General features: G+C 40.9%; 1 protein-coding gene across 1 annotated transcript in view; it reads left to right on the plus strand.

The window, feature by feature from the left end:
• Positions 1-12,667: 12,667 nt before the first annotated feature.
• ALDH1A2 (aldehyde dehydrogenase 1 family member A2) overlaps positions 12,668-14,900 on the plus strand; it is a 56,706-nt gene continuing 54,473 nt past the window's right edge. The window contains exon 1 of the mRNA XM_009563695.2: positions 12,668-12,843. Coding sequence (XP_009561990.1) covers positions 12,727-12,843 — 117 coding nt within the window. The 5' untranslated portion in view covers positions 12,668-12,726. The remainder of the gene's footprint in view (positions 12,844-14,900) is intronic.

Consider the following 14,900-nt stretch of genomic DNA (forward strand, 5'->3'; position numbering starts at 1 on the left):
TACCAGTACGTTCACAATCAGAACTCTTCTTTTTTTTTCTTGCAGAATGGATTAATCATTACCTTTCCTGCTATGTTACAGTTTTGGTTTTGGATTTTTTTCTGGTAAAAAGTGGATAAAATGTTCCTGTCACCCTGATCAAAAAAAAAGGCAAAAAGAGAAACTATGAAGTAAGGAACCAAAATATTGTTAAAAATTTCTCTCTGACTTAGGCTGGGATTTATATCATGCTACTACTGGCTGTCCAAAAATTTTTTAAGGGGAGGTTGTTAGAGAGAGTGAACACTTGTGAGAATGCTGAGCTCTACCCTGTAAACCGAGAGCTCCTATCTGGTCACTTCAGAAGGATTTCAGTAGTTAATAAGGAGTCTTACACTGGTGTCGTATGAATTTGTATTCACTCAGTACTCTTTTTGGACTAAATGCCTTGCTCTCTAGTGACCCACCCTGTTCACAAGAGAGCAATGAGGCAGAAAAAATTAGGAACATTTAATGAAATTTGCTTCGGTCCAGTGGCTCTCTATAATGCAGCCAAGGTGAGCGAGGCACCGAGTGACTATATGTCTCCGATACTTTTAGCTTAAAAGTGTGTAGGTGCTACAATATGAAGCATTACAATATTATTTTCCATGGTCTTAAGACATGAAGTTGCTGAATATCTCAAAGAATTGGCTCTCTAAATACTAAATAATCTCTCTCTCAAAAATACTACTCTTTTAATCTCGTAAGCATTTTGAATGGTTTTATAAGATGTGTCACTGACTCAACTAATACACTGTTTGATTTACAAGTATTTTACCAAAACCTTAGCCGAGTTCAGGTAGATTATTTTGGCATGTGTTGTAAATGCTCGGTGCCTTGGTTTGCAGCTCCTCTAAGCCTTTTTCATCATAAATATCTTTAGGTGTGTGAGTATTGTTGTCTGTTATGCCCAGGACAGAGCTTTACAGGACTGGGCAAACGGGCCACTTCTGCTATCCCATCAGTGCCTGATGCCTGTTCCCTGCTGCTGTAGTCACCATACCACCACCAGTTTCATCCCTTAACCACCCAGTTCACTCCCAATTTCATTCCTTAACCACTTTTCTGTGTCCTTGTCTACCTTTGTCTACCTCTGTGTTCAAATACCGCTCACTTTTAGCAGATTCAGAGACCGCTGGCCTCTGGAAAGCCACGTAGCTGAAGTGCTAAGGTTTAGGGATTGTTAGGAATGGTTGGACTTGATGATCCAGTGGGACCTTTCCAACCTGGTGATTCTGTGATTGTATGATTCCGTGAATTCTGAGATGACTGTGTGTGTGCTGGTGTTGCACGAGCCAGGGTGAACACTAGGGCAGCAGCACATGTGCTCTGTTGTAGCGAGGCTACAGGTGCACCACAATCCGCCTGTTGCACAGGTCCCCGCCTGCACAGGCAGCTGGGAGCTGCCTCTGGGAAGACCCTGAAAGCAGCCTGCGTACAGTGGTTGGAAAACTTTTACCCTACACCACTGCAAAACAAAGCTATTATTCAGGACTTTAATTGTCACAGCATGCTAAAGTATATGTTTGTTATGTCTGTGAGAGAAACCTTTCAGAATCCTGCCTACAGTAGAACTGAAGGAGGATGCCGAGGAGGACATTCGCTGCAGCAGGAATGAGATAAACCACTTCCTCTCTTCCAGGAAAATGAGAAATAAATAAATACTTTTATGAAAGCAATTTTTAGTTGTTTGTCCATCAGTTTTTTCTTTTATGCATCTGCTTCCCTCTCAAAGTAGCATGGAGATACTTGCGATGGGAGAGGGAAGCAAGCGGACGACTCAGTGTGAGTGACAAGGCAAGCTTCGACTTTATTCAAAATCAACCCGGATTATATAGCTTAACATTCAAAAGATGCTTTGTACTTTGTTATAGCTTATACATGATTAGTTACTAAAACTATTTGTTCTTTATTAATTCATTGTCCCTTGTTAATTCATTGTTGCTCTGTTGCTACTTCGAGCTCTGTTTATCTTCTTGCAGTTACAATTACAGTTGCAGTTGGGCTCGGTGCTCCATCCTGTTCCCTCAGGAAAGATTCGCTTGTCCTTCAGAAGTTTCTTCTTAGAGATTCCTCCTTGCATGCCTTCTTGTTCTTTTAGTCCATATCCACACTCAGAGTTTAACAAGGTTTCCATTTATACAATACGTGTCTCACAAAGCTTTTCTATTGAATCATGTCCTTGTTCACTTAACCATTCCCCAGCAGATACTCTTATTTTAATCTCAAACAAGTGTGAAGGCGTTAACGCTATTTTTCAGCTAACAATAAGGCAATAATCTGTCAGAGACAGAAGCCCCTACTCATTTGTGCAGATCACATTGCCTTCTTTACAACAATTTTCTCTTTACAGGGTGGAAAACTGACACCAATATTTAGATTTTACATTTGCTTTCCTCAGATTTTCTTCAGCACTTTATAGAACTCACACGATTTAACTCCATTAAGAAGAACTGTGATGCTAAGTTAGACTGAGGGTCCTCCTCAGCTCCATAGCAAGATTCAAGTGGGTGCTTTAAGAAAGTATAAAACAAAGCACACAGGAGAGGATGACTCCTTTGGTAAAACCCTCCAGCTTTTGACAACTGGCAGTTTAAAGTCACTGCTACACTTTGGAATCATTTTCGAGTAGAAATAGTGTCTTCTATTAGAAAATTTGAACTAAGTATCTCCTTTTATTATGTTCAGAATGAGGTTCTAAAGACATTTCCCCCCCTCTAACAAATATGTAGGTAACATAACAAGAAAGACAAGTGAAATGTAAAGATAAACACCATGAAAGCTTTGACCTTAATTGCTTACTCATGTGATTCATGTTATTGCCCTTTAATCACATGCAATAGACCACCTGGCTGAACAGTTGAAAGAAGATACAGTGATTCCTGTTTTCTATTGATCTCCCTCACACGGGCCCTGCTCCCAGAGCAATAAAGGTAAGGATACTGGTAATGCCATCCAAAAATATCACCAGCTGTGGCACCTGAAGGAAGAAAATGCAGACATCCTTCAACAATGGAGGTCATATATAAACAAGAGTAGAAAGAGTATAAACCCATCATATTAAGTGTAGAACCACAACAGAGCTGACCAAGAAGATTTGAAGATTTTGCCAAGAATATGGAAGCAATAATATAAACTTTTTCAAATTCCATCACCACAGGAGTCCTGCAAGAGAGTAAATAAAGCTATAGAGGATGAAAGTGTAGAAGAAGTGTGGCTAACTCCATGGCTAAAAACAAAAAGTAATTGTTCTCCTTGCTATAGAATCAAATGTTAGGTGGGCTGAATGTGAGAAACTGTCCTAAAATGACTTGTCAGTCAGAAAGACTGCAAGAGAAATTGGTAAGTTAAACAGTAACTGATTGCTGGAGCTGTGCAGTATTTCTGCCAAGGGATTCAGCTGTTCAGCTGCAGAAGTATAAGTGACAGTGAATTGGTTTTGACTGAACCCAAACCTAATGCCAGCAAAACAGAATATAGGAAACATATCCCTGATCCGCTGGCTTTTCAAAAGAGTCCTTAAAGGATGATCATGGGAACTACAAAACTATCCATGTGACTTTTATGCCAGTAAAAATAGGTGAACCGTTGTAAAGAATAAAATCAATAGAGGCACAGATAAGGCTGATATTCTGTAGCAGCATCAAATGGATTCTGTTAAGGGAGATTATGCCTCACAAATCTATTGGCATTCTTTAAAGACATCTAAAAGCACATTGATATTATTGTTCATGCCTGAACATGTGATCGATGTAACCTTAGACTGCAGGACTAAGAGCCTTGGGACCCTTTCCTCAAGGCAGTCTGGACTGAACTGTTTCTTCTCTTCACCTGGAATCAAGCAGAGCAGGAATTCACACAGTGCATATAACCTAACCATTTTCATAGTAATCTTCACTCCTAGAGAAACAGCAAAGTAGAGAATAATACACATAGCTCCCACAGTTTAAATCCCATGGGTAACACTGTACTGAATTTTTAATAGCATATTATTCAGAGTATCACATAAATTGTTATTACTGATGTAATAAAACCTAAACCAACACAGATGGAGACACCAAGGCTATAAATACACCATATATTTTTTTGCATTGTAATAATATGGGTCAAATTATTTTCAAGTCTAAATCTGCTGATTTTAGTTGAAGTAGACAAAGTCTAAATGTATACATCTACTATAATTAATGTTCCTCGGTCAAGTGCCTTTGCCTAATTTATATTTATGTTTCATACAGAAACTTCTGCATGGTACTTAAAGGACGTTCTCTATTTTATGGATTGATCCTGCTGCTGGGGAACTCAAAGAAAAAAAAATCAAGTGAGGAATGTCTGAACACACTGTAATTTAGAATTCCAAGACTTTTGAGTGCATTAAAACACCTGTTTCTTTAGTTGCTGTGTTTTCTGATCATCCCTCTGTCTCTGCTGTTTTCCCTGGTGAAAAAGCGCTCACAGGAGCAAACCTCTGCAATGTGCAGCTCAGGTCTAGCTGAACCCACCCTGGAGGAGGGGAAAGGCACATAAGTTGACTCCTTAAGAATGTTTATGTCCTTTCTTCTCTGTTTCTGTGATCTCTGTGTCCAGATAAAACATTTCAGTGCAGATCATGAATAAGAAAGAGATCAGAAACACAGCACATATGGGTGTTCCAAGCTCTTTGCGAGTAATCTTTAAGGTCCAATTCAAAGCTTGTTGAAGTCCATTGTTGGTGACATAGATTTCAGGAAGAATTAAATTGGATGTTCTATAGGTCACACCTTGAATACTGTGTTCAGTTTTGGGCCCTTCACTTAAAGAAAGACACTGAGGTCCTGGAGCGTGTCCAGAGAAGGGCAGCAAAGTTGTGGAAGGGGCTGGAAAACAAGTGTTATGAGGAGTGGATGAGAGAGCTGGGTTGTAGAGCCTGCAGAAGAGGAGGTTGAGAGGGGATCTTATCACTCCCTACAACTGCCTGAAAGGAGGTTGTAGAGAGGTGGGTGCTGGCCTCTTCTTCCAAGTGACAGGTGGTAGGACAAGAGGGAATGGCCTCAAGCTGTGTCAAGGGAAGTTTAGATTGGACATTAGGAAAAATTCCTTCACAGAAAGGGTTCTCAAGCACTGGCAGAGGCTGCTCAGGGAGGTGGTGGAGTCCACATTTCTGGAGGTGTTTAAAAGGCGAGTAGATAAAGTGCCTGGGGACATGATTTAGTAGTGGACAGGTACTGTTTGAGTCGATGATCTCAAAGGTCTTTTCCAACCTAGTAATCCTATGATTCTCTAAACCTGGACCCAAACCTTTCCTTTGTTCTCGTCTGGTGGGGTGCACCATCAGGCCTCAGTGCATAGCTGATCTTACAACATATATAATATTATATGTAGTTATATAATTGATGATAGTAAATTTTAATATTTGTTGTACAGATGTGTCTGTCTATAGTACGGGTCCTGAGAGTTTCCAAGATGGTTTAATCTCCACGATAGCTGCGCTGGCATAGTGGAGCACAGATAACATTCCACACCAAAGGGCTCTGTGACAGGACTGTCGGTGCTGGCAAGATGTGAAAGTGTTTGGGAAATGTTGCACAGATGGTTATGTGCACCAGTGTTATCTGGTGCGCTTGGCTGTGCTTCCATCTGAATGTACTGGATCCGGTTCTACTATAAGCTTATCTGGTAGGTTATAGTATGGGCAGGTCTGACTTTCTGAATGCATCCAGAAAAAAGACTGTTTCCGTACAAGAAAAAATTTTCATTTAAGGATTTGATCAATTTAGTACAGACAAAGGCTTTGTTGCAGTGAGGTGTCCCTGCCCATGGCAGGGGGGTTGGAACTGCATGATCTTTAAGGTCCCTTCCAACCCAAACTATTCTATGATGATTCTTTTCTTCCTGCATATTCTATTTTCTCAAGCAGTTAACGTACACAAGAAGTAAATGTAAGGGAAGTTTATTGACACATGTTCTTTTCAAAATAACTCTTTCCTTTTACCAATCCTTTATAAAAAGCCCCCAAAATGCAGACAAAAATTTTAAATTAAGCTTTGCTATTAAAAACAAAAGGTATCTTGGTGAATATGGCCATGCAGCATGAAGTGTATCCAACAATAGGCTTTGCAGTTATCTAAGCCCTATGTTTTCTTAAAGTCAAATGGGATACATTGTCAAAACCTTTCATCTTTCTACAGGGCACAGATTTCCTATGGTGATAGACACCCCAAGACTTACGGCTCGCCTGTAGGGTTGTGAAGAGCTGATCTGAGCCTGCATAATTAATAAAAGAGATTTAACGTGAAAGCCAAAGATAATGACAGGTATGAGTCCACTGCAACAGAAGGGTCAATTAGCATGTTTGGCAAACAGATCGATATAGCTAAACAGGACAGCCCATTCATGGTTTAAAAGCACAGTTACCATCAGGAAGGTGACAATGTTTCCTGCACCTACTAATGTTTTCCCACCTATCTTCAGCAGCCTTCCACTCAACGTGACCCCCAAAGATACCAACCAGCCACATTTTGACTCTCTGTTTTTTCTGTAAGAGCTGCCATTCCTCATGCTTTGTCCCTTCTTTCCAATAAGAAGAGCACTGGTTTGCTTTGCCTTCATGTTCCAGTCATGCCTTGTCAGGGTTCAGTGCCAATATATCTGCATTTCATTCCTTCAGTTCCCGTTCAGAATGATTCACATTTGCATATTTAAAGACTCTTTCCAGAAACATAAGCTTTGCTTCTGGGATTCCTTTTACGTATTAAATATTAACAATATAGATGATAAATTTATCTTGATTCACTGTATAAGAATATTGGATAGCTGGGCCCGTTTCCTTTGGAACTCCCCAGTCAAGATTTTTTAATTGAAAGATATTGTTCTGAGGTTCACAGCAGACCCTTTATAGGAGGTGCTTAGGAGCAGACCCAGGCAGCAATCTTTTGTTACTTCCGTGTGGTATCTACATTCATTAAGGTAATGAAGCTATTAATTTAATATGTAAGTTCAGGTAATTAAACATAAGACTTATGTCTTTAGTTTAAAGGGTAATAATAAAAAATTTAAACTTGCAAACTAAATCACACATTTAGTGGTGATAAATGTGATCTGGAAAGTGCGATATTCCAGTATGAATTAGTTAATTGCATTCATTCAAACAGGTAAATTGAAGAGAAATTCAAAATAAGAAGGGGTTTTATGTATTAAATTCAGAACAGAATCACTACAACAAAAAGTACATCGCCTATAGCTTCACAGTTAATGGCACACGTTTTTATAGCTCACTGCCATGCGTTCTCTGCAGGAAAACAGGTGGTATTTTGCAGAGCCTCGGCTAAACCACCCTGTGTCTGTGTGTCGCAGCACGTGGCTGTGCACGGGTTGGTAACCATTCGAGAGCCACTGTGAGCTGGCAAGGTCTCAGGAAGTCTTCAGACTAAGGGAGTGGCACCTCAGGCTCACTCCGTAACTGGCAAACGAGGCTTCTGTGCCACAGTCTAGGAAGGGATGTTTCACATTTCTACTGTCACCTTAAACTATAATACTAAGTGACCCAATTATAAATTAAGTCAAACACTGACACTCTGCCCAAGCATATCCTGCTTTATCACTGCCACTGAATTATCTGTGGCTGATGTAAATCCTTAAATTTGAGTTTCAATTTAGGATTGAATTTATCACAGCAACAACTTACAGTTCTACTGGGTATAAAATTGCCAATATCACACATAAGAAAACTGACCCACTTGACTAATTTTTAGTAAAAATTATGTTAAATCAAGTTTTCTTCATCAGCCATTCCTGAATTTTCAGTAATAAACATGATTGTTGTTAATCTTAACATTTATTTTATTTTTTTACATTAGAGGTACTGTAGGAAAGATGGAATAAAAAAGAGTTAAAAAAAAGTAAGAAATAAGGAAAATAAAAGTAGATTCTATTTTGTTTCTTTAAAATTTGTTATATCCAGACTCATTCTTAAAGAATTATTAATAAGATTTATAATATTAAGATAACTAATTCGTTGGGATATTTGAAAAATTTCTAAAATAACATTTTATAGGATCATCACAGTATTGTGTGTTGCTTTACAAATAATATCACTTATGTGTCTAACAATATTTTTACCTTATATGTATAAAATACCTTTGTCTGGAGCAAGGACTGATGCCATCTGACACCCAAGTCAAGGGCCATAATTCTTAAGAGATTTCAAACAGCAAACCTCTTTCAAGTGATCAGGCTTAGAGACATTTAGAGAATTGATTCAATTAACCTAGAAGGAAAAAAGTGCTATAATGTGTGATTTATGTTTGCAGATAATTTAAAATACAAGTATCTCCTGAAGAGCATCATGGCCAGTAATGAAAAGAGCAGGCAATTAAAATAGGACACCTGAGGCTGAGGCTTTTACTGTATGGATCAGAAAATGAAGTTCAGATTTTGTAAGTGGAAATCTGAGCTGAAAAATAGCTTTGTGGAAGTTTTGGTTTGGTCCTTATTTTTCTTCCAAAATGGATTTCTAAAGCACATAAGAAATCGGAAGGGACATTTACCGAGGCAGGAGGCAGAGTACAGAGGAGTAGGCTCTCTCAATCAATACTGAATTTGTATGAGGAACCAGGGATATCCTTGCTAGATGGTAACGGACTGCTCAGAGAAATATATATAACAAAGAACTTAAGGGTCAGATTGAAATCATTTTGGGGCAAGATTTGAAGTTGATCTCAAAATGTATCACTGGAAGTGTCTGACAGAGTGATGGGATTCAATTCCTTCATGTGTGTGACAAAGTGCTTGGAGTCTGGAGCTCACTCAGGAGCACAAGAAATATATTCACAGATTTGAAGTGGTGAGAACAAAGAGCTCTGTGTTGTTGGAGCTGCTGTAGCCACTGTCCGTTTCAGTGGTGTATCAGGATATGCTTTGGTAGAGCTTCTCTACCCAAAAGAGGTATTTGAGATACAAATAGTTTCATGCAGTCCCACTATGACTCCCTTTAGGCAATACAGACACAGCACTCTAGAGCAGAAAAATACTGGTACTCTGACTGGGCAGCCAGGGGTGCCTTAATTACACCTACATTGTCTTCAACATCACCTTTCTGGCTTTTGCACTTTCTCTAGCTACCAGATGTCCTGTTTCTATCAGAGTCTGTATAAGCAACGTCTATGTCCTTGTCTGTAAATAATGCCAATTGCTGAGGGGTGGGTGGAGAAATTGAGACTTGTAAATGAAACAAAAGTAATGCTTCAAATTGTACGTTCAGATTGCTCTAAATATAAAAATAAAACTCTTCAAGAATGATTTTGATCTTGGCCTAAATTCCAACACTGAAGCAAGAAACAATGTCACTTGGTTGTTCTTCATTTTTTTTGACAGCTATTTCTTCACAAAGTGTTAAAACAGTAATATCTTTGGCTTTACAATCTGCAAATATATTTGTTTCCTGATTCGCTGTCTAAGTAGGAGTTTAATTAAAATCCTTTCATGTGAAAGAAAATAAGCCAGTCTGACTTAGTTGCCAGTTGATTTAGTATTGCCAATTCACACAAAGCATCCCAGAAACTACAGGAATGCAACAAGAATAAGTGGTTTCTCTGCCCTGTGAGGGTGTTTAGAGACTGCAGAACTAGGGCCGAACCTGGCAGATGGTTTCTGTTCTTTCTCTTCTTGGCAATTGTTGGACTCACATTTATTTTTTTTCTTTCACAAATTAATTGCTTTACTTCTGTATTCATTGTTGTTACTGAATTGTTGCCCTAATGTCCAAGGCAATAGGAGCAGTAATTCCTTCCACAAAGAAATCGCACTAAATATTAAGTAGTCCCTTACATGATCAGTGGTGAGGCCCTGGCCCAGGCTGCCCAGGGAAGCTGTGGCTGCCCCATCCCTGGAGGTGTTCCAGGCCAGGTTGGATGGGCCTTGGGCAGCCTGAGCCAGTGGGAGGTGTTCCTGCCCATGGCAGGGGGTTGGAACTATATGATCTTTAAGGTCCCTTCCAACTCAAATTATTCTATGATTCTATGATTCTATGATTCTATGATTCTATGATTTGAAGCCATGACTCAATTTGCTGTCATGAAGTACTCAGTGTAGTGCGGAATCATTGAAGCAGCTCACCGAGCTGGACTCCTTACTGCATCCAAAACAGCGCTACAGACCTTGCTTCTAATTCTGTTAGGCTAAGCTACTATTGTATTTGATGAGAACCCATTTGTGGTCTCAGTGCTAAGGCCTGCATCCTTGTCTTCCCAGGTGATAGAAGAGGAACTGCGGTTGGTTGCTTGCTGTTGGGAAGAGGAATGGCACATTTGCCATGTTCTGGGGACCCCTCTGAAGCTGGCTGTAGACCAAGAGTCTGCAGCGTGGTGAGCACAGTGCCGTTCTCCACCTGAGGAACTCCAATGAGGTGCAGGTGGCAGTTAGTCTAAAGAAGGTACCAAATGTTTTTGCAAACTGACTTGCTTTTAGGTATAAGAGGAATGTGGTTTGCACGACCAGTAGTTGATGGAGGTTGCTTAAGCAGCTCCAGATTACGTGGGTTTGCATCTCCCCATGTACTGGAATCCCTTCTCACCAAAATCTCCTGAACATTATGGAGGGCATTTAATAATGAACCTGTTACACAGTTTCCTCATTCCTGAAACTTGTTTAAATGCAGTCTCCTTTTGAAGGAGCACATCCCCACTCTGATTTATTTTAAAACAGCTTTTAGAAGGTGTCATCCTTGTGATGAAGTGTTAGGTCTGTGTTGCCAGTGTGCCATTAAAAATTGAATTTCTGACGTTTAAAAGTCTCACTCATCCCAAGTGTCATAATTTGACAGCTCTACATGTCACATTACAGCACAGTATTATGGATCCATTTCCTCTGTCAAGAAAAAAAAGAAAGAAAAACGAGAGAATGCAAAATCTGCAGTCTCCTTCTTCATTATTGAGCTGGGATTTTACAGAACTATGGATATTAACCCTGAAGTTACTTAAATGGCACTCTGTATTTTGTCCTGCCTGCCTGTGCAGAAGCAACCTTTGTCTCATGCTCCTGTACAAACACGAAGAGAAGGCTGGGACTGTCTTTTCAATTATCCACAAACTTGTAAAACACAGCACAAGAAACATCTATGGAGTCAACAAATGGACAACATAACAAAATTAAAACATGGCCAGGTCCCATTGTTTATTCTTGACTAGGTCAGTAAACAGGTCGCTTGGTATATTTCTTGCTGCTTTGTTTTGCCAACTTTAGACAGCTGTATGCTTTAGTGTCTTTTCTCTGTTTATCTACCTGCAATGTGATAACTTCTAAACGTGACATCTGATCGGTTTCAAAGCGTTGGGAGTGTTTGCATCTGTAAGCAGAACTTTATTGATTTTGCCTGAAGTAACAAAAACGGTCTGGGCTTTGTAGGCTTTCCTGCTGAGAAGATTTGATCAGAGAGAAGGGGGAAGGGCTTTGACCATAAATTTCTGATGTCCGTTAGCCCAGTCAGTGGTGGCATGTGGCTTTGTTTGGGTGCTGACTTCCCAGTAACCCACTGCAGGGGATGCGCAGCCTCTTGCACCGTGTGGCCTCCCATTCAGAGGGCTCTCCTCTCCCCACAACAATAACTTGGGAACAGGGGGTTGTCACTTGAATAAATTGTTCTGCCTGATCTAGTGGGAGGTGTCCCTGCCTATCGCAGGGGAGTTGGAATTAGATGATCTTTAAGGTCCTTTCCAACTCAAACCATTCTACGGTTCATTCTATGACTCTGCCCTTCAGGCCTCTTCCTTTTGCAAAGAGCTTTCAAGAAAGGAGAAAGCCCCATCTGGGCTGCAGGACTTGTCCTGATAGGACTTGGCCGGTAGGATCGGGCAAGTGATTCTCCCTCTGTACTCAGTACTGGTGAGGCTGCACCTCAAATCCTGGGTTCAGTTCTGGGCCCCTCGCTATAAAAAAAGACATTGAGGCTCTGGAGTGTGTCCAGAGAAGAGCGACGAAGCTGGTGAAGGGGCTGGAGAACAAGAGTTATGAGGAGCGGCTGAGGGAGCTGGGGTTGTTTAGCCTGGAGGAGGCTGAGGGGAGACCTCATTGCTCTCTATAACCGCCCGAAAGGAGGTTGTTGAGAGGTGGATGTTGGTCTGTTCTCCCAAGCGACAGCGCAAGAGGGAATGGCCTCAATCTGCATCAGGGGAGGTTTAGATGGGCCATTAGGAAGAATTCCTTCACAGACAGGGTTCTCAAGCACTGGCAGAGGCTGCCCAGGGAGGTGGTGGAGTCCCCGTCCCTGGAGGGACGGGTAGACGAGGTGCTCGTGGACGTGATTTAGCGGTGGATACGTTTGGCGTCGCTGCTGTTGCTGGGCCGGCAGGGGGCAGCAGGCGGCCGGGGATGGAATGGCGGCAGGTGGGGGGGGCGGGAGGCTGCGTGTCCCTCTTCGCCGGGCACTGAGGGGCTGAGCAAGGGGGAGAAGCTCCCGAATGGGCAGGGCGGGTGGCCCCGAGCCCTCAACGCGCCGTGAGGCGCGTTGAGGGCTCGGGGCCACCCGCCCTGCCTCTAGGTAGGCTGGACCTGCCCCCAGCTCTGCCCCATGTCCAATGAGAGCAGCCCCGGCTTTGACACCTGCCTATATACAGAGACCGCAGCATCCTCAGCGCCGGCTTGAAGGGGGGTGGGGGGGTGGGGGGGAAAAAAAAAAAAACAAACACCCCATCCCGGGTCAGAGCGGGTTCTATAAAAACCCCCCGCCTCGAGAAGATGACATCCAGTAAAATTGAGATGCCAGGGGAGGTGAAGGCAGATCCCGCCGCTCTGATGGCATCTCTGCAGCTGCTGCCTTCGCCCGCTCTCAACCTCGAGATCAAGTACACCAAGGTGAGTTTGGGGGCCCAAAGGGAAATTAGAGTCTCTTTTTACCCCAAAATGAGTTTCCTTTTCCCACCAAAATGAGGGGTTTTTTTCTTTCAAATGAGTTTTTTCCCTTAAAATGAGTTTTTCCTCTTAAAACGCTTCCCCCTCTCCCCTTAAAACACGTCCCCCTCTCCCTTTAAAATGACTTTCCTTTTTTCCCCCTCAAAATCTTTCCTTTCTCCCTCAAAATCTTTCCTTTTTCTCCCCTTAAACCCAGTTTCCTTTAAACTCAGTTTCCTTTTTCCCCCTTTCCTTCCTTAAAATGTTTCCTTTTCTTTTTCCTTAAACCCAGTTTCGTTCTGCCCTGACCAACTTGAGTGGAGAGATAAAAAAACTCCTCCAAGACTGCCTTCAATCTGTAATAAAGGAAACAGATTCTTACCCTATAACCATCTGAAAAACCACAGGATAATAGAGAATCAAATTCAGTCTGTTGGGACTGACTTTGCCACTTCTCTTTAAGAGAAGTGTTTTCTGCTGAGCTTTGGGAGTTTATTTTCAGTGCAAAATCAGTAGTTCTTGAAGGCACTTCAGTTGCTTTTGATGCACTTCAAGGGAATTTGCTATACATACCTGTATGTCTCAATCAGAATATGAAAATGTTTTCTTTCTTGAATTACCCCGTGTACCCAAGGGACTCTTTTACAATTCCTAGAGGACTCTTAACACTACCAGGTTGTTACAGCACTGAAACAGGTCTCTCTGTTAACTTCCATGAGACTTCGATACATCCTTGAACAATACTGCAGGAGGGCATATTTTTTTCCTCCTAACCTTTGAGGCTGATTTTCATAAAGAGAGGGTTAAGAACAAACCCAGTGGGTCAGTGTAGAGAAATCTGCTGCTTTTCTGTAGTTTTTTATGGGTCTAAATTGGTTTTGTCAGTTGAAATGGATTTCAAGAGCAGTCATTGGTTTGTAAATGCAGTTTGAATTTTTAAATTCGTTTATAGATATTTAACTTTTGCATCTTTGGTGTCTTTAGTCAGGGAATATTTTCATTTCTGTTGGAGAAACTTCAAATGTATTGTACAAACAGATTACAACGTGTCAGACTTTGTTTCTAATTACCGAGTAACTTAATAGGAAAATAAGCACGTCAGTACTGGAAAAAGGTGATAACATTTTTATCTACTGGAAATACAACTTCAGGAGCTCTAAAGCTGATAGGAAACTCATTTTGGCAGATGCAGTGTAATTTTTTCCTCCATATCATCACTTTAAAAGCTTTTCATCTTTTCTCTTTTTTTAAGCGGGTGCCAAAACTAATTTGTCCTCCAATTTGTTACAGCAATTCCATGTTCTAGAGGAATGTTTCAGAGGAAAGCAAACTATTTTAGATTTCTTTACATTGTAACATAAACTGCAATATGCAAATGAAAAGATGCATATGGATTCTTTTATATAATTTCTTAGAAAATCATTTAAACAAATAAGGAAAGCATTTATTTGATGTGTGGTGTTGCACTTTGGGAGCAACCATACTGTGCTAGTGGTATTTGGTGTGAATTTTGTTTATTGCTGGTTTCAGGGTAAGATATGCTTCAGGGGTGTTCAGTGGGTAGTACTCGAGAGTAGTATCACAGTCAGTTTGCATGATAAGTGTACTTGCGTTTCTCTGTTCTGAATCTAGAGAACTGGTCCTAAAAGTCTTTGAAAAAGATAAGAGTCATCAGCAAACAGATCTTCCCGTCTGTGACAACATAAGCTGGATAGTAACCTATAACAATTGAGAATATATAGTGCCATCGCCTCAGAAATATGTAAGATGTTACACATTTTATGTACTAATGGAACAAGTCAAATAAAGTTATTTTCATTCAATATTAAGCCAAAACCAACAGCAACATGTTTCTTCTAAGCTTGGTTTTGAGATATCAGGGAACTCCTGGTTGCTTTTACGAGAAATTTGGTTTAGGACAGGTATCGGATATTTCACTTAGCATATCCTCTGTCTCTGTTTTTCTGTCTGTCTCTCTCTTCCCTCCTTTTTTCTCTTTCTCTGCAGGAAATAAAAATTAT

This window comes from Cuculus canorus, chromosome 12, assembly GCF_017976375.1.
Source record: "Cuculus canorus isolate bCucCan1 chromosome 12, bCucCan1.pri, whole genome shotgun sequence".
Classification (NCBI taxonomy): Eukaryota; Metazoa; Chordata; class Aves; order Cuculiformes; family Cuculidae; genus Cuculus; species Cuculus canorus.